Source organism: Halichoeres trimaculatus, unplaced genomic scaffold (genome assembly GCF_033239565.1).
Source record: "Halichoeres trimaculatus isolate MK-OKI-2021-1 unplaced genomic scaffold, fHalTri1.1 fHalTri1_scaffold_4, whole genome shotgun sequence".
Taxonomy (NCBI): Eukaryota; Metazoa; Chordata; class Actinopteri; order Labriformes; family Labridae; genus Halichoeres; species Halichoeres trimaculatus.
Window position 1 is genome coordinate 12836918 of NW_027437182.1, and position 23372 is coordinate 12860289.

At 38.6% G+C, this 23372-nt stretch overlaps 1 protein-coding gene across 3 annotated transcripts in view; it reads right to left on the bottom strand.

The window, feature by feature from the left end:
• Nucleotides 1–23372, bottom strand: part of rabgap1l (RAB GTPase activating protein 1-like) — a 108660-nt gene that overhangs the window by 75699 nt on the left and 9589 nt on the right. For 2 of the 3 annotated variants that reach the window (XM_074668344.1, XM_074668345.1), the window contains exons 7-13: nt 22566–22676; nt 21549–21615; nt 21255–21357; nt 19305–19471; nt 15170–15293; nt 11142–11235; nt 10033–10183 (exon numbers count right to left, since the gene is read on the bottom strand). In XM_074668344.1, the coding sequence (XP_074524445.1) occupies nt 10033–10183; nt 11142–11235; nt 15170–15293; nt 19305–19471; nt 21255–21357; nt 21549–21615; nt 22566–22676 (817 nt within the window). The remainder of the gene's footprint in view (nt 1–10032; nt 10184–11141; nt 11236–15169; nt 15294–19304; nt 19472–21254; nt 21358–21548; nt 21616–22565; nt 22677–23372) is intronic. The other variant, XM_074668346.1, reaches the window with a different exon arrangement.

Sequence of the window (23372 nt, forward strand, 5' to 3'; positions counted from 1 at the left end):
TCTTTTAATAAGCAGTTCTCAGTTTTGGTTGTTTTGATTAATTGAAAAAATGTCAATTGTTTTTTTTTTTTCAGGAACCCATGTGTCACAACACTGCGACTTTGTCCATGCCCTTGTCAGATAGAGCCTTGGTAAAAGACTCTCATGAAGGTAACATTTGTGCAATTTAATCAGATTACAAGGACAACTAAAGGATACAGATTTATTTGGAAAGCACTACAGACCTGTGTTTTGTTTAGTTTTTTCACATCCTCTTGTGTTTTGTTTTGTTTTTGCAAATCTGCTTCCTCTGCAGTACCAGTAATTCTAGGTGTAAATCAGGTGCTTCAGCTTCAGAATGACTGACTGGACTTTATACTGTTGCTTGTGAGGTTGGTTGTCAAAGAATGTCGGATCACTGGCCCCCAGGGTAAAACGTAGTTACTTTTGTGGCTCCAGTGACTGACAATCATCTCGTCCCTGCGCCAGGGGGGTTGGGACATGGATTAATATGTGGGTAGTGGAGCAGATTAGAGCTGGTTCAGTGCCTGGATACAAACATTCGGCAAGCACCTTCAATAGACCAACACTAAACCTGCTTAGCAGGCAGAGACCAGTATTTATATTTATCAACGGTAGGATACGCTTTGTATGGATCCAGTTTTCAGGCTAAAGTCACTAGAGAGGTAGGGTCTGAATCACTGGAAACACAAGCGTAGAATGTGTTACCTGAGTTTTATAATGCTTATAACGCTGCCAGCTTGTCAGAGGATGGACACTGTTTTCCAAATAAAATAAAATCCTGGTTCTGATTTAGATACTTAAACAATTGGAGGACTCAATTAAGGGCAAATAAGACTGTAATAAACTGTGTGTTTCTTCTAGCTTTTTAGAATTCTGCAATAAAGACTTACTATACGAGGTGGGTCTTGAGATTATTTTATCTCTGTCTGGTTTATATTACACAGATAACGTGAAATAGACACAGTGGGAAGACAGTCATTTCCAATGTAAAGATAGGTCTCAGCTCACAGCATGTAGAAAGCAGAATACACCCTCTTTCATGGTACAACTATTTATGTTGACCACCTCACACAGAAAGAATATCTCCAGCATAATCTCCTCCAGCACATTGTCAGCATGTATACAGCATACACTGGGATCTCTATAGGTGCATGATGAAGAGGAGCTAAAGGTCAAAGACAGGCTGCCTACTGAAATCACCATCTATCATCCTCATTTAGCCTCATACTGCATGAAGGTGAGGACCTGTCTGACTGCTCAGGTTCAGATATTTATATTCATCATTCTGTAGCTCCTATTGTCCTTGCACCATGTAGGTCAGGTTATCATGTGCTTCTCTTCTGTCATGTGAACGAGCTGGGTGGAAACAATATGAGCCTCAATTTTACTTGACATGGATTTTTTTTTGTGAAAAGACTCACAAAAACCAAATAAGCAGTTATAGAATGAATACTATTGTACAAAATGCAGGTCACGACAACCTTTTGCATTTACAACACCTCATACACATGCACTGTTCACTCTGTTAGTGCCCGGTATTATGTATGTGTCACCAATGTTTGTTCTCAGCTGCAAAACACTTTTTTGATTTGACAATAGGTTTTTTTTCTCTTTCAAACTGAAACAGGTCTTTTTCCCTTTATTTAATAAATACAAAAATATTCAATTTAAATGAAAATTCTTGTAATTTCTCAACTTCTGAAAAGTACACCCACAACATAACATTTTTTTATATTTTTTAGCTAGGTTTCAAACTGTATAATGTATAACTGTTAAATTCAGTGACGTGGCCTTAACGTGGATTAACCAAAGTCTACTATGGCAACCTATTTCTGGCTTGTAAATGTTTGATTTTTTTACTTGTTAACTTATATTGATTGCATAAATTTTACAACATTTAAATATCTATTCATGTAAATTTAGAACTTTTTAAGATTGAACTTAAAAGTGAAACTCAAAAGTGTATTCCAATTACATTTGGTAAAATTATAACTTTGTTTTTACAACCTCAAACCTTTTTTTTCCTTGTTATGACCCTGACCCGATGTCAGACAGCACAAATTTAATTGATGGAAACTTTAAACTAGACCTAAGATTATCTTAAGTTACTAATATAAATTGCGTGCCCTGTATAACAAAAAAGAATGCAATCAGAGGCAGTCAAAAAGAAATAATCATTGGCAGCACACTTTTGGATATATTTCTGGTCTCTAATACATGCAATAAATACACTGTGTGAGGGCATTACTGCAATTTACAATTAAAAAATCTAAATGTAAAGTCAAAGTATTTTTATACGTTTTTTTCAATTTTTTTTTTTTTTGCGAATTAATTTTTTGGGACTAGACAGCCTGCTGCTGTACCACAATATTTTTCCCTTATTAGGATAGGTGGAGGTGCAAATGTATCTCTATCTTTAGTCGATTAAATGGTACAAGCTGGTTCGACTCTGAATAAAAAAGACCAAGTAGCGCGGGGCTCTAGCTGTGAGGCTACAGTCAGAATGAGAACAGAGATGGAAATGTTTTGACTCAGAAGACACTGCGGGCTGTATCTCCTTAATCCAAGCTGTCATATCAGTGTCAGCATGGCTGTGAGGCTATGCTGGTACACACATGGCAGATAAAGCCAATACTGTATATTAGCAAAATAACAAAAAGTCAGATAAAATTAGGTGATTCAACTGCAGCCTCAGCATTGTCAAATTCCATCTGAGTTAAAAATCATTACTGATTAAAGCGTTTTAATATGTGAACCGAACACGCTTGCTTATGATAAAAACACACAAAACAAAGTTATTATAATTGAGCAATTTAGTTAACAGAAATGGCAAATCTTATTTGGTTTTCCTTTTTCATTTAGACTTTTCTGAATCAGTGCAAGACGGGCAGTGTCCTCTTAAAGACTGCTGGGTTTCTGCTGTGGATGTGTGATGGGAGCTGAAGGGCAGCATTATAGAGACACAAACAGAGCTGAGATGGGAGGGGTGCTGTGAATAGACCTATATTGTTAAGGGCTGGCTGTGTTGCAGCCATGCAGTGCAGCTGGTCCCTACAGATACTATGAAGCAGGATGGGAGAGGACAGGGTGTGGGTTTGTGTTTGAGTTTTTGTCTGTGTTGTGCGTACACAACTTTGTGTGAGAATCTGTGACTGACAGGACGTCAGGACCTCAAGGGGATTTTTTTCTACCCATGACTGATGGGAGATCTCAAACTGGTAAAAAGAGCACTCCTCTAGGCTGCAGGAATGATGTTTATATATGTGCATAATGTGTATCGTTGCATACATGCATGCCATATTTTCAGCTGTGGGTGAGAACCTTGTATCTTTAGAGAACCACTTTGATGACCTACAGTGCAAAAAATGTACTTTGCATTGATCAGCATTTTTTTCAACAGGACCATAGGGTTTGACAAGCAGGACTCCTGAGGTCCTTCAGGTCAGCAACATCAGCATCACTTACCTCTCAGTTATTTACATCAACATAAAACTACCATATGTGCACCTATAATAAGGTGTATGAAATATGATTAAAACATAAATGTGGGTGGAAAAATACACTGCTGTACTAATACAAATTGGTAGAATGTGTCTAGGTAATCACAAGTTCCAGTACAGTTATTGTGAAAACCCCTGTGCGAGAAAGAGCCTTGTTATCATGGGTACATGTATATTTTTTTCTTTAAGTAGTACGGTGTTAACTTTAAAGTCTTATTTCATCCCAAATACAGATTGTGGTATAAAAGTAAAAAAGTAAAACTGTGATGACAAACAACTGCCTAAACAACTACCTGCCTAGAAAAACCCCTTGTTGCTGCAGCCCTTGAAACAGCTATCTTATGCCAAGGGAGATTTGTGGTTTTGTGTGTAAATTCGTAAATTTAAGACGGTAAGAAAATAAAAACTTGCATTGTCCATCTTTGTCACTCTTTGTCATAACCAAAATAATTTACTCTCTAATGTTGAACATAAAAACTGCTTTAAAACTGAAGAGAGATCCCTCTAAAACACCAGTTTGGAATTCTTACATATGCAAACACAAGGTTAAAAAATTAGTGAGCAAAAACTTGATGATTTGTGTTCATAATTGGCTGGTAATCCATCTATGTTCCAATTATTCAAATATGGTTCACTTAATGAACTGAGGCATGGGTAAAGCCACAAAGAAGTCACAGAATTGTCATGGAGACAACTTCAAGCTCAAGGTAGTCCATAGGTCCTCGCAGTTACCATGGCAGCCTGTCTTATGTACATTGTATTCCATGTATCTGTATGCGTGTTATCAGACGTGGGTGTACTATTATTCCAGCCTGACTGCATGGTTGATGCTACCTTTGATTACACACCGACGTTGAATGTCATTGCTAAGCTGGCGGCGTCCCACTTGTGGTTCAGCATCAACATGTAAAGCAGCTCACGTATCTGGTCTGATAAAGTGTACTCTCAGGTTTTATGACATGCTTTCAGGCCCAAAACTTAGTTGGTTCTGGTCATTGGTAGGAATTCAATTACAGCTAAAAAAAGAGATAAGTCTTGTGATACACTTTTATATGTTTTCTCTAGTAACAATCACAGAAGGGCTAAAATGTTTCCTCGTGGATCATAAATGTGCTTTAACCCACGATAGAAGACAGAGCCACTGTATACAAACATTAACACTGGGGTGGCACATTGCCAAGGGTGGTTGGGATGGCATCAGAAAAACTGAAACTACATAAAAAATAGGATTTTGTGACAAAAAAGGAGCTGTTTGAGATTTAACACTTAGTTTATCATGCTGAAACACAAATGACTCATCAAGTCAAATGCCAAATTATTTATATATAACAAAAAAGCATAGGTTTGGGTAGAATATAATAAAGCGGGGTAGGAGGATGAGTAGGGCATGAGAGGAATGGTAGGATAAGGTAGGGTAAAGTAGGGTAGTTTGTAGTAGAGAGTGGTGTGTGTGTGTTAGGGTTTGGGTAAACTAGGTCAGAAGAAGGGAGCGTAAGGTAAAGTGGGATATGTCTGGGTAGGTTAAGCAGGGTAGCGCAGTGCATGGTGCTGGAAAAAAATACTTAAATGTTAAGGTTTAAGAGGACAAACATTACTTGGGGAATGAAAAGTTACATAAACAGTTAAGATCCCTATAACCCACGGTGGCTTTTGTGTCACTTACAGAAAAATAGTGACCTCTGTTGATTCACCGTGCTGGGAGAAAAATTGGTCCTCAGAGAAATGTTTTAACCATTGGATTCAAGTAGGGCAGCCACCTTGGGCTTGTTCAGCTCTAGGGAGTTGAAAAAGTTGTTCAAATGTCACCAACAAACCTCCTCCAACCAGAACCCGAAACATAGAGCTGTGCAAGCCCAGAAATGAGTTATTTCTGAATGTCTCAGGTGCCCGAAGGCCATAATGTGTGTGTTAAAAAGAGTGCAATCTGACTCAGTGTGTGGTGACTGTAAATGTAAGCAGTGTAACACTGAGCATGGCACTGGCAATTTGTGATATCATGCTAGACAGCCATGGGCCACGGGAAGCTAAATGTTGAGTGAGCTGTTTTTATCTTGTAGTTTTGACCTCATAGACCTCGCTGAGGGGACTCAAAGCATTTTCTGTAATCCAAAAAAAATATTTTGGAATAAGACTTAATTCTTCATTAATTAATTTTTGCACAGGAGGTACTAAAATGATCAGACCCTACAGACACTTTGAGTTCACAAACTTGCATGCATCATACTCATGTTAGCAACATCTTAATTAAAAGTAGAATGAATAAAATCAATCAGTCAAATTATTCAATAATAATAATTCAAATCTGAATTCAATCAATAACTCATCTTTTTACACTGTAATGGTATGAATCTTTGTGTGCATGTAAAAGACTCTGATGATTGTTAATTTTAGGTTTAACACTTTGGAAAAAAAAGTATTAAGAGTGTTTAAAGTGTGTTCAAAGTGTTTCCTGTTAGTTGATCAATCTATTAAATCATTGGCTTTGGTTGCCATTGCTTAAATGGAATTCTAGAGCACACTGAATGTTCCCATCTGTGCAGACCTTGACAATCTCATGCTGTCTGGCTTCATGCATTTTAAAACACAGGAACACAAAAATCCTCTCTGAACATGACATTTCCCAGACGGGACAGACAACAAAACTTAAACATGTTTTACAAGACATGCTGTAAGCTTTCTCTATTTTTGTCTTGACATGTTCTTCCTGTGTTACAAGCATCAGCCTGTGACGGTAAGGGATATTGTAGCAAAGTGCACAGTATGAAATATAGATGGGTAGGGGACATGCTGTTTTGATAAGATTACTTCCTGAATTTTTAGGGTCCATGGTGTGTGGGAACAGGTCCCTGAAAACTCTGCCTGTTTTCCCACTTATGGATGAATGGATATTAATTTATTGTTTTAAAGTTGTTATCCAGTAATAATTTATGGACAGAAGATGATAAGATCAATTGAAAATGTTTGGGGTTTTTTTTTAGTTTTTTTTTTTAAGTTTTTTTTTTTTTTTAAATGACCAAATTATTGTGACATAGTGAAGTCAAAACAATCCTTGTGTAGAATATGAATCAACAAGCAATAGCGGGATAAAAAGGTCATTTCAGCTACATCAAGACCTGATGGGGTCTGTTGCAAATTCGCATCAACAGACATCAAGGGGTTAATCACTGAATTCTTTCTGTCCTAAAAGTGGGGATTCAAGACTAAAAAAAATGGCAGGACATTTTTCTTTAGTCACCTAACCAAAGACGCTCTCATCATCTTCTGTATTTAACTGTCAAATGGGCCACTTACAATAGAATTATTTTTAGTACAACTTAGAAATAACAGTAGTACTTAGTAATGATCCATTCTTCAAATGCTTTAGTAGGTAATAAAAAGATATTAAAATGAATTTCAGCCTGTTCCGTAACAGGGTGAAAAAGAACCTTACAGATGCTTGAGTCTATTTATGTTGTGCATTTTTAGATAAGAAACCACAGACATGTTTTAACACCTGTCAGCTGTGGGTCACTAACACGTCCGTCCAGAACCCCTCGGTGATACACTGCTGATTTATGACGCCGATACCCCCTCCAAAAGGGCGACAGTCCAATTACTTAAAATTCAATCAGCATTAACGTCGTCACTGAGCCCAGACAACAGACATTAATAAGCTCCACGTCGCCCCCGCTGTTGCTGTCATTTGCCTCTCTTCCCTCTATCCCACCCTCCTCCATCTTCCCTCGGTTCCATTCATTCGGGGCTGCTATTAATAGCCTGGCCACCCGCCTATCAATACCATCACTACTCCTGCAAGACATAGGATGTGGGCATGGCCTGGCCTGTGGAATGAGAATAAATGAGCTGAAGCACAGAGGCTTGGCCTTATGTAATGAGAGAGTGAGAGGAAGAGACAGAAAAAGAGAAACAGAGACTTAGAAAAACATTGCTCAAATAAGACAAGGAAAAGTGACTTGAAAAGTAAAAAAAGAAAATGTGAGCGGGTAAAGAAAGACTTTATGAAGTAAGAGTAAAAAATGGGAGTAGGAAAAGAAAAGATGTGCTAATTAAACAGATAAAGACGGTAAAAGAAAGTGAATGATTGAGAGAGACAAAGAGGGAGATTTGCACAGAAGGAGAAAGACAACCAGAAATATGTGGCTCAGAAAAGGGAGAAATCTGCCAGCTCTCTTAACATTTACACACATTCCTCTTCTCAGATTCTCCCCTCAGTGACTACAACCTCTTATTTATGGGTCCACATTCCTCTCTATTTTCATTTCATTCCTTTCCATCCATCCTCCCCTTCCCCCTCTCTACTTATTGATCGAGGCAGGTAGTTTACCTCGCTTCAGTGCAGCAAAGAGAAAGGCTATTGTATTATCAATAAAAGTGAGAATCACTGTCTGCTTTGCGTCTTCATACCACCTCCCCTACTGTCGGATGCTTTTGTAGGGCTTTGTCCTTATTTTATTTTACAAATACAATCTACTATTATTTCATGATCTCTACTCACCTGTCATTGTTACCGGCTTAATATGGAAATTTAGTTGGGTAACCTGTTAACCCTGTGTTGGGATTATGCTAACACGGTTATCATTTCCAGCATTCATGCTGTGGTTAGTGGGTTATAAGAGAAGCTGGGTTTGCAGATTTGACTTATTTACGCATCAGAGGAGAGAAACTAGTCATTTGAACACTAAGCAAGGCTACCTTATTTCTCCATGCTCAAAGTTACTTGTCTGCATTTGCCTACCCTGATCAAATGATTTGCTTTTATAAGAAAAATAGCCAGGACGCCATTATAGCCTAGAAGCTAGGAGGTTGTGTGCCCCATGAGGCAAGCCCTCAAGTGGGTGAATCATGCTTGAGTACAACCTGTGGCACCTGGCATGTCACCCCCAGGCAGAAACCTCTGGTTTAAAAATATAAAGCAATGTGTAGGTGTAAAAAAAGAAAAATGCAGTTACTTGAGTGTCTGCTGGAGACTGGCTCTGGAAATACTGGGAAACATATACGCACCAAGCCAAAAGAGATGACTTCTAAAGCAAAAATATAAATGTTTAAAGCCTGGTACAAAAAATGTCTCTTATCTGAGCAGCCAGTTTCCCCAATGGCACACACTGTACTGGGGTGGGGGATTTTTTTCTAACTTGGCAGTTTACAAAGTATTACTATCAAAAGTTTGCCCAATCAGAGGGGCAGCTCAGCTGAGTGACAGACAGGCCCTGTATAGCTGTTAGTGAGAAGGTTCAAAGCCCGCCTCATTTCAAATATGGCTCCCTCCGATGATTTCCTTCAGGAAGCTGTATCAGACACAGATGGATAAAATCAAAGAGACTATCTCCATTGTTAATGGCCCTGTTTTCTACTTCATCCACTGTCCTTTCTTCTCCAGTGAATAACAAAAGGGCCAAAAAACTTTTTTTTAAAAATGAAGCAAAGCACACATAAAAGCTGAAGTCAAAACCTGTGCAGTGTATCAGCATATATCTTTCATTTAAAAACACTTGCAAGAGTGACAGCAATTGAGCTGCTGACAGCAGTTCATAGCAGTAATGCTCATGACAGTCACTTGTGAAATGCTAATGCTGTAGCAGTTATTTATGACATGCTAGAAATTACTGACAAAACCCCAGTGCTACAGGAAAAAGATATTTAAGTATTTAACATGAAGTTGAAAGCCATTCTAAAGCCATTCTTTTTGGAGTAGCTGTAATATGGAAAAGTTCCAACTAATAATCCATATAATAATAAGTAACTCTTCTGGTGAAAACATTACCTAATCATGAGGTGCAATATAAGGCTAACATGCCTAGCTATACACAGCCAACATTTCTCACGTATGTCATTGAAAGTCACTAGGACAGTCTGGTTTAGGAGCAACCTTTCAGCAAATAGAAGCGTCATTCCTCAAGAGTTTTCCTGCATTTTACCCTGAATGTAATCCACCAAACAGGCTGTTGAAAAATACATAACATTATGCATATTACAAGTGAACACTGTCCAAGAGGTAAACACCGAAGGTGTTCCCTTCTAATGCTTGCATGCTCTCTGTCAGACCGAAAGGCAAACACAAGCTGCAGCACGTTATGCATCTAAATGTCACAGAGTAATGAGAGTGCTCTCCAACAAGACACAGTTCACAGGAACAGCTGTGATCATCAACAATATCAGGGATGATGGTTCCCTCTGAAAATAAAGGCAAAGTCTTCCAAGTTTACTCTCATCCAGGCTCAATGACAAGTTAACCCTCAGCGTCAGATAGTAAAAAGGCATGAACACAGGACAGATGGAGAGGAAAAACCATGCAGCAGTTGTTGTAGCAGCACATTCATCCATAAAGTAAAGGGGTTTTTATTGGCTACTGCTTAAAAACAGAATTTAGCAGAAACTAACCTCATTCAAAGTTTGGAAAGTGAAGTTGGGCACACACACTCACATACTCTCACATCTATTTGTCAGTCAAAACCCTGCAAACATCCCGGACATGTATTCCATCATCAGTTATCTCTCCCTGGTCGAGTAGTGTGTGTGCCCATGTGTTTACCTTGGTGATGAGGATGCGGTACTGCTCAAGCAGGTCGTGGTTGTCGTGGCAACCGGCCAGCAGCTGCCAGACTTCAGCTCTGAGTGGCTCAGGAATGCCACTGCGAACCAACGAGGGTAAACCCTTTGGACGTGTGGACAGATTCCCATGCCTGATAGACACAAACATGCAGAGATAATTAATTATGTATTATCTCACTAATTTGACATGTAGTTTGATGGATCTAATCCTTCTTCCTTAATGTTTTATTTTTTCAGGGAAGTGAGATTCGTGCAAGCATAACAAGAAGTCATGGAAAGTCGACAGAATGCAGATGGGCTCTTGCTGCACAGTGAATTATTTTGATCAATAAATTTTTTGATAACCTGAATGCATTATTCATTTATAGTGAGTGAACATCCAGTTTTCTAGTCTCTAATTCATATACAACATTTGCAAATGAGGCTTCTCTGTTCAGCCAAAGACTTCTGCTACATTCTTAATTTCTGCAGCTGCTTCATGCAAATGCACAGATTGCAACATTAACTTCAGAAACCAAGAACAAGAGTCAGTTAAAGAGCATTTGACTGCATTATTAACTATGGAATAAATCACAGTACTACCCAACTTGTAAAATGTCATCATGAATTTGGTAATAAGGACATAATAATTTCCACTACTGTGGTAACTACAGTACCAAGAAAAATCCTGTAGAGGATTGATCACTACACTGGCAAGGTTTAAGAAATCTCTCACATTAGGAAACATCATGCACTTCACAAACACAGTGTCAGCTCTTTGAAACCAAGCATAAAGCTTATTAAAATGCATTTATTGAGGCTATATGTAGCAATGCTTTTATAAATTACTTTGCTTCCTGTCTCTGGAGGAACAGCAAGGAGACAGGGGGGAATGTGAAGCTGAAAGACATCTTTCCATGAATTCCACAAATGTGTGCACTTCAGTGCTGGATGATGTCTTATATATGTATGTTGAACTATATTGTCATTCTTCTATCACTCTCCAAATTTCCCTTGATTGTCATTTTCCTGTTTCTAAAACATAACCCCATTCCCCTTGACTACTATGTTATGGATTTCTCAGTCTTTCAGGGTTTTCTGAAGCCTTACCATCTGTTCAAAATAACCCCCCAGGACTCAAGGATTTTCTCAGGACAGTCCTTGGAAACGTCTCCTGTCCCACTGGAAATTTCACTGTCACTATCTGCAAGGAACACAAATGCAAACAGATGTTAACAATTATGGTAAAAATAGATCAGTCTTCATAATCTGAGCAAGTAATAAGTAATTAAGAAATTTCCCTTAGGGGATAAAGTTTTTTTGATTCTGAAGTAACAGAACAGAACAAGGTCTTAAAACTGTTTAATCAGCTGTTCAGGGACATTATACTTCTCTACAAGAAGGCATACTGTCCATCCACAAGCATGTATTAATAGTTTTTAAAACTAAACTGTTACAATATTGATGCTGCACACTCAAACGTAGGAGTGTTTCTACAGTGCCCACACTCTCCATTATTGCTGTTCTTCTGTCTGGTAGTTCGTGAGGCAGACGAGAGGCAATCAGCACAGCAATCCTCTTGTGTTTAGATGCAAAAGCACTAATTGACTGTCTGGCCTGCTGTGCTGCTGGAAAGATGAACTGATCCCTACACATAGACTACCCACGAAACAATCACACACTGTCCACACAGAGATTCACACAGTATGTCCAGCAGATGTACTGGTAATCATGATGCAGTGCTGACACTGTAATGTTGCACAATCTCCTCCAGGTTTAAAACTAATGATTCCCTCGTTCATTTTTCCATGTGCTTTGAAATGCTTTATTGTTGATGATCTTTATTGTTCTGGTTTTGGATCGGGAGCCTTAAAGAGACAGCAGCAACAACCTGAAAATTAAACTCTGGGTCTGGTAGGAAATATTCCAGGTGAAGTCAGGATGAAAAACTAGGTTGTTTGTGTACAAGCAGGCAGCTTATCCGAGTAGTTTAGGGACATTTTGGGAACTCTGAATATTTTAAGACTGTATAAAAGATGGATGGTATTAGAGTAAAGCAAAATATAAGCCTTTCAAAGAGTGATGCCGCTGATGCAGCAACAGGGTGACATTTTGTACTCCTGAGTAGTAATGGAGGGTAAGTTCATATAAAGTGCATCAAAAGCCAAAAACATAAAAGCCACGTAAACCTTGTTAGAAAAAGAACCCATTTTTATGCCAGGGAATCTAAAAAATGATTTGACAGTTTGGTTTTATGTTTCCATGATGTAACAATGACACCAAACAGAAACAGCCCTCAAAAGTGTGAAAGTCATCATTGATTCCTGCTGAAGACCTGACATAAATGAGCCATAACACTTTCTCCTTGAACATGCAGCCTCTGTGCTGAATGCACTGCTGCTCCTATACATCCTCAGAGCCCCAGCAGGAGCTTTTCAGGTCTTTATAAATGCTTGATGAGCCCTTTCAAATGGATCAGACCCAGCACAAAGCTGCTGCCTCTGTCCTCAGATTGGCTGAGGCCACGTGGCGAGGAAGCGTGAGTGTAACGCCACTGCCAACTTACCAGGTGATGAAAGAAATTGTGAAGACGAGAGCCATTACGGTTACCTTTTAATCTGGAGAGGGGCTGAGCATTCACTGTAGGATTACTTTCAAATAGGATCGCTCTGATGTTAAAGCCAAGTAGATTGGTTTTGTCTACTTTAAGTAAGCAAAAATTCCTGACTGCTGGTATGAAAATGCTCTACCTCTTACATTTAACCCACATTTAATTTGTTTATGTTCTTCAACCTCTACCTTCTCCTTGACAGCATTACATCAATCAATTTTCTTATTGTGTGATAGTCCTAAAAATATGTGGTAATAGTTTAAAAGAAAAATAAAAGCATGAAAATTTAGGCACGTAAATCATTGCTATCTCTTAGAGTATGTATATGGATCCTGAGCATGTGGCATGTGCACATGACATGTGAAGAAACACTATAAGCGACATTCAAGGCATCCTGTGAAATGAAAATCAAAGGAAAGAAAGAGAGACTCAGGTTTAGGCATCTCTTCCACATTGTAGCTCTCACAAAAGAATAGAAAAGTCATCCACACAGAATAAGTGTGTGCATGTGTGTGTGTGTGTGTGTGTGTGTGTGTGTGCATGTGCGTGTGTGTGAGTGCATGCATAGAAGCATCTACTCTGCGAGTGTATTCATTCCTGTATACAATGAGGCTGACCTCCAGCTCCACGGCCCTGAGCGCCTCCAATTTCCAGCACTTGGGGAAAGGAGGGGGTATAAAAAGAAGCCCACTGAATATTTCCCATAATGCCAGAAGAAAGCCATCAGCTGCAGCCTTGGCAGCTGACTCGTGACTTTTGGCAAGTCGGCATCTCCACATAAAAGAGATAATTTCTGCCTCACACTCTTCAAATACCTTTTAGCGCTTCAAGGTGAAATAAGTAAAGGGCTGTGAGGAGTGATAAAGAAGAAAAAGAAGCAGTACAATGGGATGAATATGATTCAGTGGAACTTAGTTTTGAAACATTTTTTCTGAAAAAGTTTTAATGTCAGGTTTGGTTTTTTTTTTTATTAGAAAATAACTTTATTTCCAAGCTGATGCATTTGGTTGGCTGAGGTTAATAGTCTACAGTAGTTAGATGCATTAAGGAAGATACAGACATTTGTATCTCCTTTTAATAAAATAGGGGAGAAGCTTAATGGCTGATAAACTGTGTACCTCCATCCTAACTAAGATAATGTATTGTACCATATAAATCTCAACCAGTACAATGCTGCCACACTTGCACAACTAGGCCAATAGCTCAGTAAAATGTCAGTCCTGAGCTGAAACTGGGTCAGGTTTTGGAACAGGCAGAGTTTAAACTTTTAATATTGGTGTAGTTTCACCCAACCCCAGGAGCAAATGGGAAAAAACCCACTCTGCTTGGGCTTTCAGACATAACTAGCCACGCTTGAGGGATTCTGTTTCATATTTAACAACATTTCCAACTACTGGAAATATTTGTTGGGGTGCACAATTTTATACTGGTACATTTATATTATATAAACAGATTTAGGCTATTTTTGGTTTATTTGTGACCCAGTGCTGATATAAACTCACTTGGTTCTTGGTGCTCTGCTTGTAAAGAACACAACTCAGCTTTATTGATATGACACCTTTCATACTCAAAAGCAGGAAGCCCAAAGTGCTTCACAACAAGAGAGGAGACAGCAACAATAAGAGTTGTGAAAAACTGGTCACACTGATATGTATCAAAAACCCCTGCAATATTGCTAACAGTCATTGCTGTTACCACACACACACACACACACACACACACACACACACACACACACACACACACACACACACACACACACACACACACACACACACACACACACACACACACACACACACACACACACACACTCAATCCACTCTGCTGTTATCACATAGCATGTCACACTCACTTAGACATGCCTCAGCAAGTTCAGAACAATCACAGACATACATCTCCCACAGTGTTTATGTGCCTGAACAAAATAACATTTCACTGTTGATACAAGTCAATGTGTAAACAGTACATGTGTGGTTGTGACAGGGCCTTTCTGCAAGTCTATGGGTTACTCAACCTCAAATTCAGAACATAAGAGAAAAACGGTTGAAAACACGTAAAGTGAATGCCCCCCCTCTGACAGGATGTGCTGAAAAGAAATTCTGTTTTCTTTGATAGATAGGGATGTTTAAATTGATATCTGTTTTTTCTGATATTGAGCTTCTGAGGATCTCATCTTTCGATCAAACATCATTTTATAGACAAATTATGCTTAGTGTTGGTTCATGTGTGCCGTGGCATTTGTACTGTATGTATTACATGATAATTCTACACACATTTTAATTCTTTGAAAAATAGTTCATTTGTATGTATGTTCTGAGAGCAATCTGATGAAAATATGTGTCTCAATAATGTTCAGACAGAGAAAAGCCTTATTAGCTTTACTAAGTTCAAAAGAATTTGTGCGAATTGGGAGTAATTAGTACAATTTTATAATTTGTATATGTCATACATAAACAAATGGTGGAATTGAGCGGTGGAAAACCATGTAACTGTAAAAACAAGGCAGGGAGAGAAACACCTATACCTTCATCAGCCTCCTCCTCCTCAGTAGGTGAAGACACTTGTCCTTCATTACTTCTCTCGGCCTCCCTCTGAAGACTCACCACCTCAAACACGGCATCGCTCTGACCCTGCCTCTCTGGTGCCTGCTGAATGAACACAGAAACACACATTTAGACCGTTTTAATATCTGAAGGAAATGCAAACATTTGTAAACTTTGAGAGGGATTAAGTAAGACAAATTAAGATTTTTTTTACCTGTGAGGAAAAAAGTACCATTAGAAGGATTCTTGAATTGTAGGGCAAACAAAACAATACTGTTCATATGTTACATGCCACTTGAAACTTGTCTCTTAACATTAAACCAGAGTTCCTTGAAACAGTGCACACCCTTTCGTCATCATTAATGATACTTTATGTGTGGATCTGAATGGATTTGAATGAGTGAATTGTTTTTTATGTTTTTTTATGCTGTTCTGCATCACCCTCCATGTTTCCATCCTTCTCTCCAACCCCTTCACATTCTCAGCAGATGTCTGTCTAACATGACTCTGGTTCTGCTTGAGGTTAAAAGGAAGATCGTTCTTGCCACTGTTTTTGGTTTTTGGTTTTGGTTTTGTGTTTGTTTTTGGTGTTTATTTTTGTTGTTTATTTTTGGTTTTGTTTTAGGTATTTGGCTTTGTTTTTGGTGTTTGGTTTTGTTTTTGGTGTTTGGTTTGTTTTCTGTGTTTGGTTTGTTATGTTATGTTATGATATGTTGTGTTATGTTGTGTTATTTTATGGACTAAGACCTGCCTGTAAGAGGGGGCTAGCTCTTACCCTGTCTTGATGCTGGTTCTCTGTAAATAGTATGACATGGAGCATATTTCTTAAGTGTATCCAGATGACCGGTATAGTAGCTATATAAATTCAGAATAACTGATTAACTTTAACCTGAGAATCATAACATCCAATAATATATGATTCAATGATGGTTTTGAGTTGAAGTAACCAAAAAGCATTTAAGCTGTGGCAAAAATGACCATTATCAAAATGCTCAACTCCGGTTTCCAGCTTTCTGGTCTTCAAATGGCGTCTTTGTCCAGTTAAGAGCTAAAAACTTGGAAGTCTTCATCTACCACCAAAAGCACTTAGAAAGGCAATATTGATTCTAAAAAGGAGGGATCTGGGGTGCATAAACTGCTCAAAAATGACAAAAAAAATCATCTATTATCAAAATTCATTAATTCATCTGAACAAAATTTGACTTGTTCTTTTTCTTGTTATCACCTTATTAATATGATAACATGCATATGAAGATGTTTATTTCCCTTCCAAGAAACTTTCTTAGCTATACAAACTTTTTGGACAATTCTGAGACTGGCAGAAAAACTGGGAGGCGAATAATCATCCTGTGAAATTTTGCAACATTAAGATTACATTGTAGAGCTAAATGAACAGCGGAGTCATTGACTATCTCTGGGCTCTTTAAAACCAGCACACCATCCATCCTCATTTATCACTGACAGACAGCCGTCCCCGTGTGCAGGTACCATTATGTCAGTAGGAGATTGGCATTGAGGTTTGATCTCAGTAAGGCAATCAACATGACCGTCTTCTTCTTGACAATGGCCAACTGTCTGACCTCATCAGTCAGGCCAGAGCTCACTGTCCCACCACATGACACCAGGAAAAGAAAAGGATCCTGCAATGAGGATCAGCAAGAAAGAGGTACCACCTGCCTCATAGAGCCTCCTGCAGCCCAGCAGAGGTGAGAGTTTAGGTGAGAGTTTTTGGGCTCTTATTCATGCAGCAGCAAGTTGTTTAAAATCTGAGCAGTCTTTTTTTTCTTTGTGCTCCTCATTGAAAAATAAATCCTGCATTGATCTCTGTGTAGAAGTTTGTGTTAGTTATCATTAAACAAGAGCTTAGAAAAGACAAAATCCAAGTACATGCCTCACTTGCAATCAACAGAAGTACTGCCGATAGTTTGATGTCTCTGGTCTTCTTTCCACTTTTATTTAAATCCATCATAATGTACAGCAGAAACATGCTAATCATAGGCACGAGCGGACTTGACCTTGAGCGCCATGAGCTACTGATGTTAATTTCTGGTCAATTCAGTCACTGTGGAGCCGCAGCCTCTCCTCTCCACCAGGTAAACATTGATCAGTGAGCTGCATTGATCTCAGCGCTCACAGTGTCTAATGACTTACTGCCATCAGTGATGGGAGCACAAATTGGAAGAGGTTTTCAAGCCTGGACTGTTTTTCAAGAAAATCTGAGAGAGCTCAAGTAACAAACCAGTAATTGAAATGATTAAATTGTGGGAGAAAACCCTCATAGTTGGAGAAAACATTTAAGGAAGAGTTATAACAAAATGACAGAGGACAAAAAGGCAATGCTTTCGAGAAACCCATGGAGAAAGCTTTCTCTACAAAATCTTTACTCTGTCATGAAAACCACTTTACTCTACAAAACAACAATAGTGCATTCAAAGCTCTATTGCAAACTGTTTTACTGTTACAGCGATAGGTTCTTCTCAATTAGTCTCTTTAATCTATTTAACAAGATTAATACAAAGTAAGGGATCATGTATAGTCAGAGAAAATTATTTGGCCACTTGAAGTATTTTTCTGCTGGTTATATTAGGAAAACAGTAAAAGAAATAAATCACAGGCACATGGAAACGCAACCTTTGGTTTTAGGTTTTTTAGGGAAGTAGTCTGTGACAGAAAGTCTAATTTCTGAAACTTACATTTGAGTTGGGAAAAGTCAACATCCAGGCTTTGATGAAAAAATTCAGAAGAAAGTTGTAGAAAAAAATTCCAAATTCTCACTTAATTATTCAGAAACGTTCAATTTAAGAATAACAACAAAACATTTCACCAGCCTGGAGAGAAAAATGAATGAGCACACCTGCAGAAACATTTCTTTGGAATGGAAATGAGGTTCAAAGATGAGGAAATAAAATCCACACTTCCATTTACATTACTTTGAATTCAAAATATTTCTTTTGGCTAAAAAAGAAATCAGGGACATTTCTGATTTTCATTTCAACTACCACTTCATGTGCTCAATGACTTAATAGGCAACACTCCTTTCCTTTCGTTACTATAATTAAATAAAATATCATTTTTGTTTCAGCAGTATTTCATCATATATTTTCCTATTTGCTCTCATCATAACTGCCAATACTACAGCGAAAGTAATTCCCAGAGCCACTTGTGGCCTTTTTCCACCATCTCATTACTCTGAATACTCATTGTTTCAAAAAGTGCATTTTCATGTATTTACTCAGTTTGTAGCTCTGTTGTGTTGCTCGTTTCACTGTTCTGTGACTTTGACTTCATCTGACTCTCAAATTTCCTTTGGACTGGCAAATCTTGTCGAGGACTCAATCTTAAAATCTACCCAACTTGACACAGAGCAGCTAGCCCGCAGCACGAGCAGGTTAGTTTCCCAGTAAAGTGCGCACCACATCCATTTTCCAGAGAAGAGAACACAGCAAACATTCTGAGAAGTTGGCAAAGCACAGATAACGACTCCCTGGGACTGCTGCTGGCTAATAACAGTTTTAGGCAAAATAACACAATGGGACTACATATTTCATTTTGTGTGTGTATCACCTCTGATTGCCATCTCCCACAAAAACCTCCACACAATATTATCTTTTAATTAGCTCTTAACCACAGCACCAGTCCAACACTCTCCCTCCGTACAGAGGAGATAACTAGAGAGGCAATCAGGCGTACGAGTCAGACCGCCGCTGTTAATTACCACACTGCCAATAATGAGACAGAGCCTCTTATTAGCTTCCTACAATCCAAAGCTTCCCCACACTCCACTGCCTCAGCAGCTCCCCACGGCCTCCTAAAGGAGATGTGCTTTTCAGAAGGGGAAAGGGAGATTACAGTTTTACTGTATTTTTCTGAGCACTTGCGGAAACTACTCAGGGTGGGTGTTCTTGTTTTGATGCAAGACGCATGAATGTGCTTCCTTTGCTCTTTTGGGGAACAGATAAGTTGTGAGGAAACTCATAAGTAACACAAAACACAGAATTACAAACTTCTGCAATTGCTCCAATAGTTGACAATTGGAAACTGCAGACACATCAGAAATTAAACAGTCAATTTGTTTACCAAGCAGTCAAAGCACTGTTTATAATATGGTTTATTTACCTGTCTGAGTTTGAGGTAGAACATCTCACTGAAGGTCTTGCGACTGAAGTACCAGAAGCGTTCGTTTGATGGATAAACCCTGACCAGAGTTTCCATCAGGAAGCGAACTGGCTCCACCACTTCAGTGACTACCAGGTCTGCTGCGACGGTCATGTAGACTTGCTTATCTGGATCAAAAAACACAAGAGAGAGCAAAAATTCCATCTTGAGGATGAGGATTTATATGAATCCATCAGGTAACAGAGACAGAGGACCACTTATTTTATCATTGGTTAATATTACAATGATAGCTTTTGTTTCACTGCAGAACATTTTAAGTGTAATCAGCTGTTGAAGCGATCACCAAGCCAAAAACTGAAACACATCAGTTAAAAAAACAGCAGAGTTGACTTTGAGTTTAAAGATCCTCTGTAAAACAATCAGTTTATCTGACAGACTTCCTCTAGAACACAGAAAAATGCTCATCATGTATCCTGTGGAGGCGCTACACCCCCTAGTGGATAAGGGCAAAACACAGAGGACTCCAACTTTACAACTAAGTGCAAATTTCTTTGTTGGGTGGGAAAGTTCATCCTGCTAGATGAGCTCACCCAACTGAAATAAGAAAAAAAGAGGGTTTGAATCAACTGATCACTTGGGAGGAGAGAAGAAACTTAATAGGGACCGACAGACAAAGACTTTTTTTTCACAAAAGAATATTAATCAGTTTAACCCTGAAAAGCATTATAACATTGAGTAACTTGTGGAGAAATAATAACTCTGAACAAGTGTGAAAGAAATATTTAGAGTCAATAAAACAATAAAAAAAAATAGACCCTGAATGATTAAAGAAGTACATTGTCTTCTTCTTACATCACAGCAACATGCTTATAACTGCAAGGTTAAAAAAAGGTGACTCTATTACATTAGAATTGCAGATTTAAGTTCAACCTTTTAGTGGCATTTGCTTTTCAAAGTTATGTGTAGTTTTCTAGTGGAGCAATTGTCACTTTCTTATTTTAGAGTAATAAGAGGTTTGGACTGCCAGACCCCTGTTGGCTTGACAGCCTTGCCTTTCAGAGTCTCCAATTCAGCAAGTTGTCTAGTGCTGTAATGTCTTAGCAGTAATAGATTTGGTAAAGCAAACCCTCTCCTGAGAAAACCTCAGGTCCAATTATGTTTACAAGCTTTCTTTACTTAAGGCAATACATCCACTAACTGGCATCTTGACTGGGTACACCTGTTCAGCTGCTCATTAACACAGATATCTAATAAGCAAATCACATGACAGCAACTCAATGTCTTGCTGATGCCAGAGATCAGGGGAGAAAAAACAGACTGGTTCGAGACGATAGAAAGACAACAGTAACTCAAATAACAACTTATTACAACCAAGGTCTGCAGAAGACCATCTCTGAACTTTACCAGAGAGAACAACTAGGTAAACTGAATAAGACAAACCCATCATAGCAGTTCTGTTCTTTCTCACTCATAAATATTTGTCTATAAACTGGTCCTCTTTGCTGCCTGACACAACATGTCTGGACTCCAACGTGTGGGGACTTTATAAGTCCAGAGATGGGACATGGCTGTGCAAGAGAAGAAATGGAGGCAATTATCACATCCACCCGCCAGTGCTGGCACTGCATTTTTCCAACATAACCTTGAGTTCTGTGCTGTCAGACATCATACTTGTGACATAAATAAATGGGGGAAAAATGAGAAATCCTCCATGTGAACGGTCAGCAATTCTGCACTGATAGGTTCCACACAGCACAGTGAAAAATGCTGCAAATCAGGTGCACAAACACTCAAAAACTATGCTTCAAACCAAGTTAGTTTTGTTTAATTATGGTGCCAGGTTTGCTTTGGACATGCAACTGTACAGTTGTTCATGTTTTTCTGTTATTCTGTAATGTATTCAACAGTTATGTCTCAGTAAATCATGTTGAGTGTGATGCCTCTCCTCACCTTTAGGCGTGTCTTCATTCAGAGGCTGAAAGGCGGCCATGTTGGGGTTCCACGTTCCTGTGATCACATAGGCTTTCCCATCAGAGCTTTTCCCCATAGACTCCTGTGGATTATTACATTTGTAGTTGAGTCAATTACAACCAAATTCTGGTTCTGTGAATTATCAATGTGACGCACAAGAGCAGGAAGACAAACAAAGAAGAGAACCACTTGGTCGGGTCTGTCAACCAGACGAGGCTGATGTGCTAACAAGAAGCACAACTTTTAAAAGGAATCAAAGTGGGTTTTGCTCACCATGTCTAAAAGATGCATGTCGCTGTTGCACACCTTCTGTCCTGGACTCAGTAGCATCCCAAAACACCTGGATGAGAGACAGAGGAGGTCAGCTCATAAATCAATTCCACTGCAGAGTTTTAGTCTGCTCTCATACAGAAAAAAGGTTGGGTAGAAACAGAGAGATCATGCAGGCAAACTACTGTGTAACTTATTACAATATTTCAAGGAGAATATATTTGATTCAATCCCACAGTCCATCGCACATAAATCAAATAGTTTTGTCTCCGAGGAATAGATTACTTTCATAAGTTTGCATTTCTAGTGGCAGCATTGCTTTTATGAAATTTAAATGCAAAAAAAAAACAGTTTGTTTATAAAACCTTCAAGTAAAAGGTTTCTGTTTATCTCAACAAAACTTTTCTTACACTGTTTAGAAATCTAATAAATCAAACTGTATCCATCCTACTGAACACAATAGGGTTTCCACTGGCGGTAAAATAAAACAGAGAACAGGTCTCTGTCTCCCGCTGATAGGAGGTGAGGTGAAGGAATGAAGAGATAAAGATGACCTAGTTCTTTGGTGCTGCTGTAACTTTGAAATGAAGGAGACTGCAGGAAGTTAAAAATGATTTAAAGTTTGTTAGTTTTCTCTTTTAATGTGGTTTAACTCTCATTATGCATTGTCCGTGTGGTGTCTGATTTTTTTCTGCTGTACTTTCATAAATGCAAATTTGCGTCATGGCTTTAAAAGTAAGTTGTCTTACATAGTCTCTCAAACGGTCATATTAATTATAGCAATGAGAGTGAAATCCAGGTAAGAGATTTGGGAGCTGTGTGTATATCCAAAGTTTTTTTGAACACTACTTTGTTAAGCTTAAGCTATGTTCAGGTGACCCAGCTGCTGCAGTGCAGGACCAAAAAGGCTAAAACAGTAGATAACTGTCCAAAGTGTAAGTTAAATCAATCATAAAAATCAAAACAAAAAGATATTATTCCATCTGAGAAATCTAACAAGTGTATTAAGTGTGTCCTCACCTCTCGATGCCAAGCTCCTTGTTGCACATTTGCTGGACTGAAACCACAACCTTTTTCTGAACTCCCTGTCGCAGCTTGAAGTAGAACTTATCTCTGTCCTTAGGCACTGGACTGTGAAGAGAGAGAAAACACAGGGAGGTTTATACACAGCCCAGAGACTCAAACCTAATGCAGTTCTGACTTCATGTTCTCAAACTGAAATGTTTCCTGATGTTATTTTAAAATTAACATTTTGAAATTTAGTTCTCTGTCTGTTGCCAATTTCTTGTTGCCTGCAGATAATGTCAGAAAAACTAACAAAGGCCAGTCAGAGGTAAAATAAGAGATGTCTTCCTCCTCCAAAAGAATAATATCTAACATATCCCGGTGTGTCATTTTATATGGAGCTATATTGTAGCAAAATATTTGAGTGTGTGTATCCACAAATGCATAAACAAATTTACAAATGCATGAACGGATCCACAAATGTATAAACAGACTTGCAAATTTGTAAAATATTTACAAAACTGTGCACAATTCCACAAATATGTAGACTGATTGGCAAATAATATATAGTCCTTAATGGCTGAAAAGTCTAAACCTTTTACCAGTGATCTGCAAAAACGTAGAAAAAATCTGTCGGTAAGAGGAGGGACAGTTTGCCCTGAGCTCAGGCTCCCAAGCACAGGCTGCCAGGTGGAGCTGTTACAGTAGAGAAAAAACGTTGGCTTTTTCTGCCATTTAAGATTATAAATGTATTCGCAATTCAGTTTACACATTTGTGGATTTGTGCATGCATGTGTGGATTTACATACACATTTGTGGATT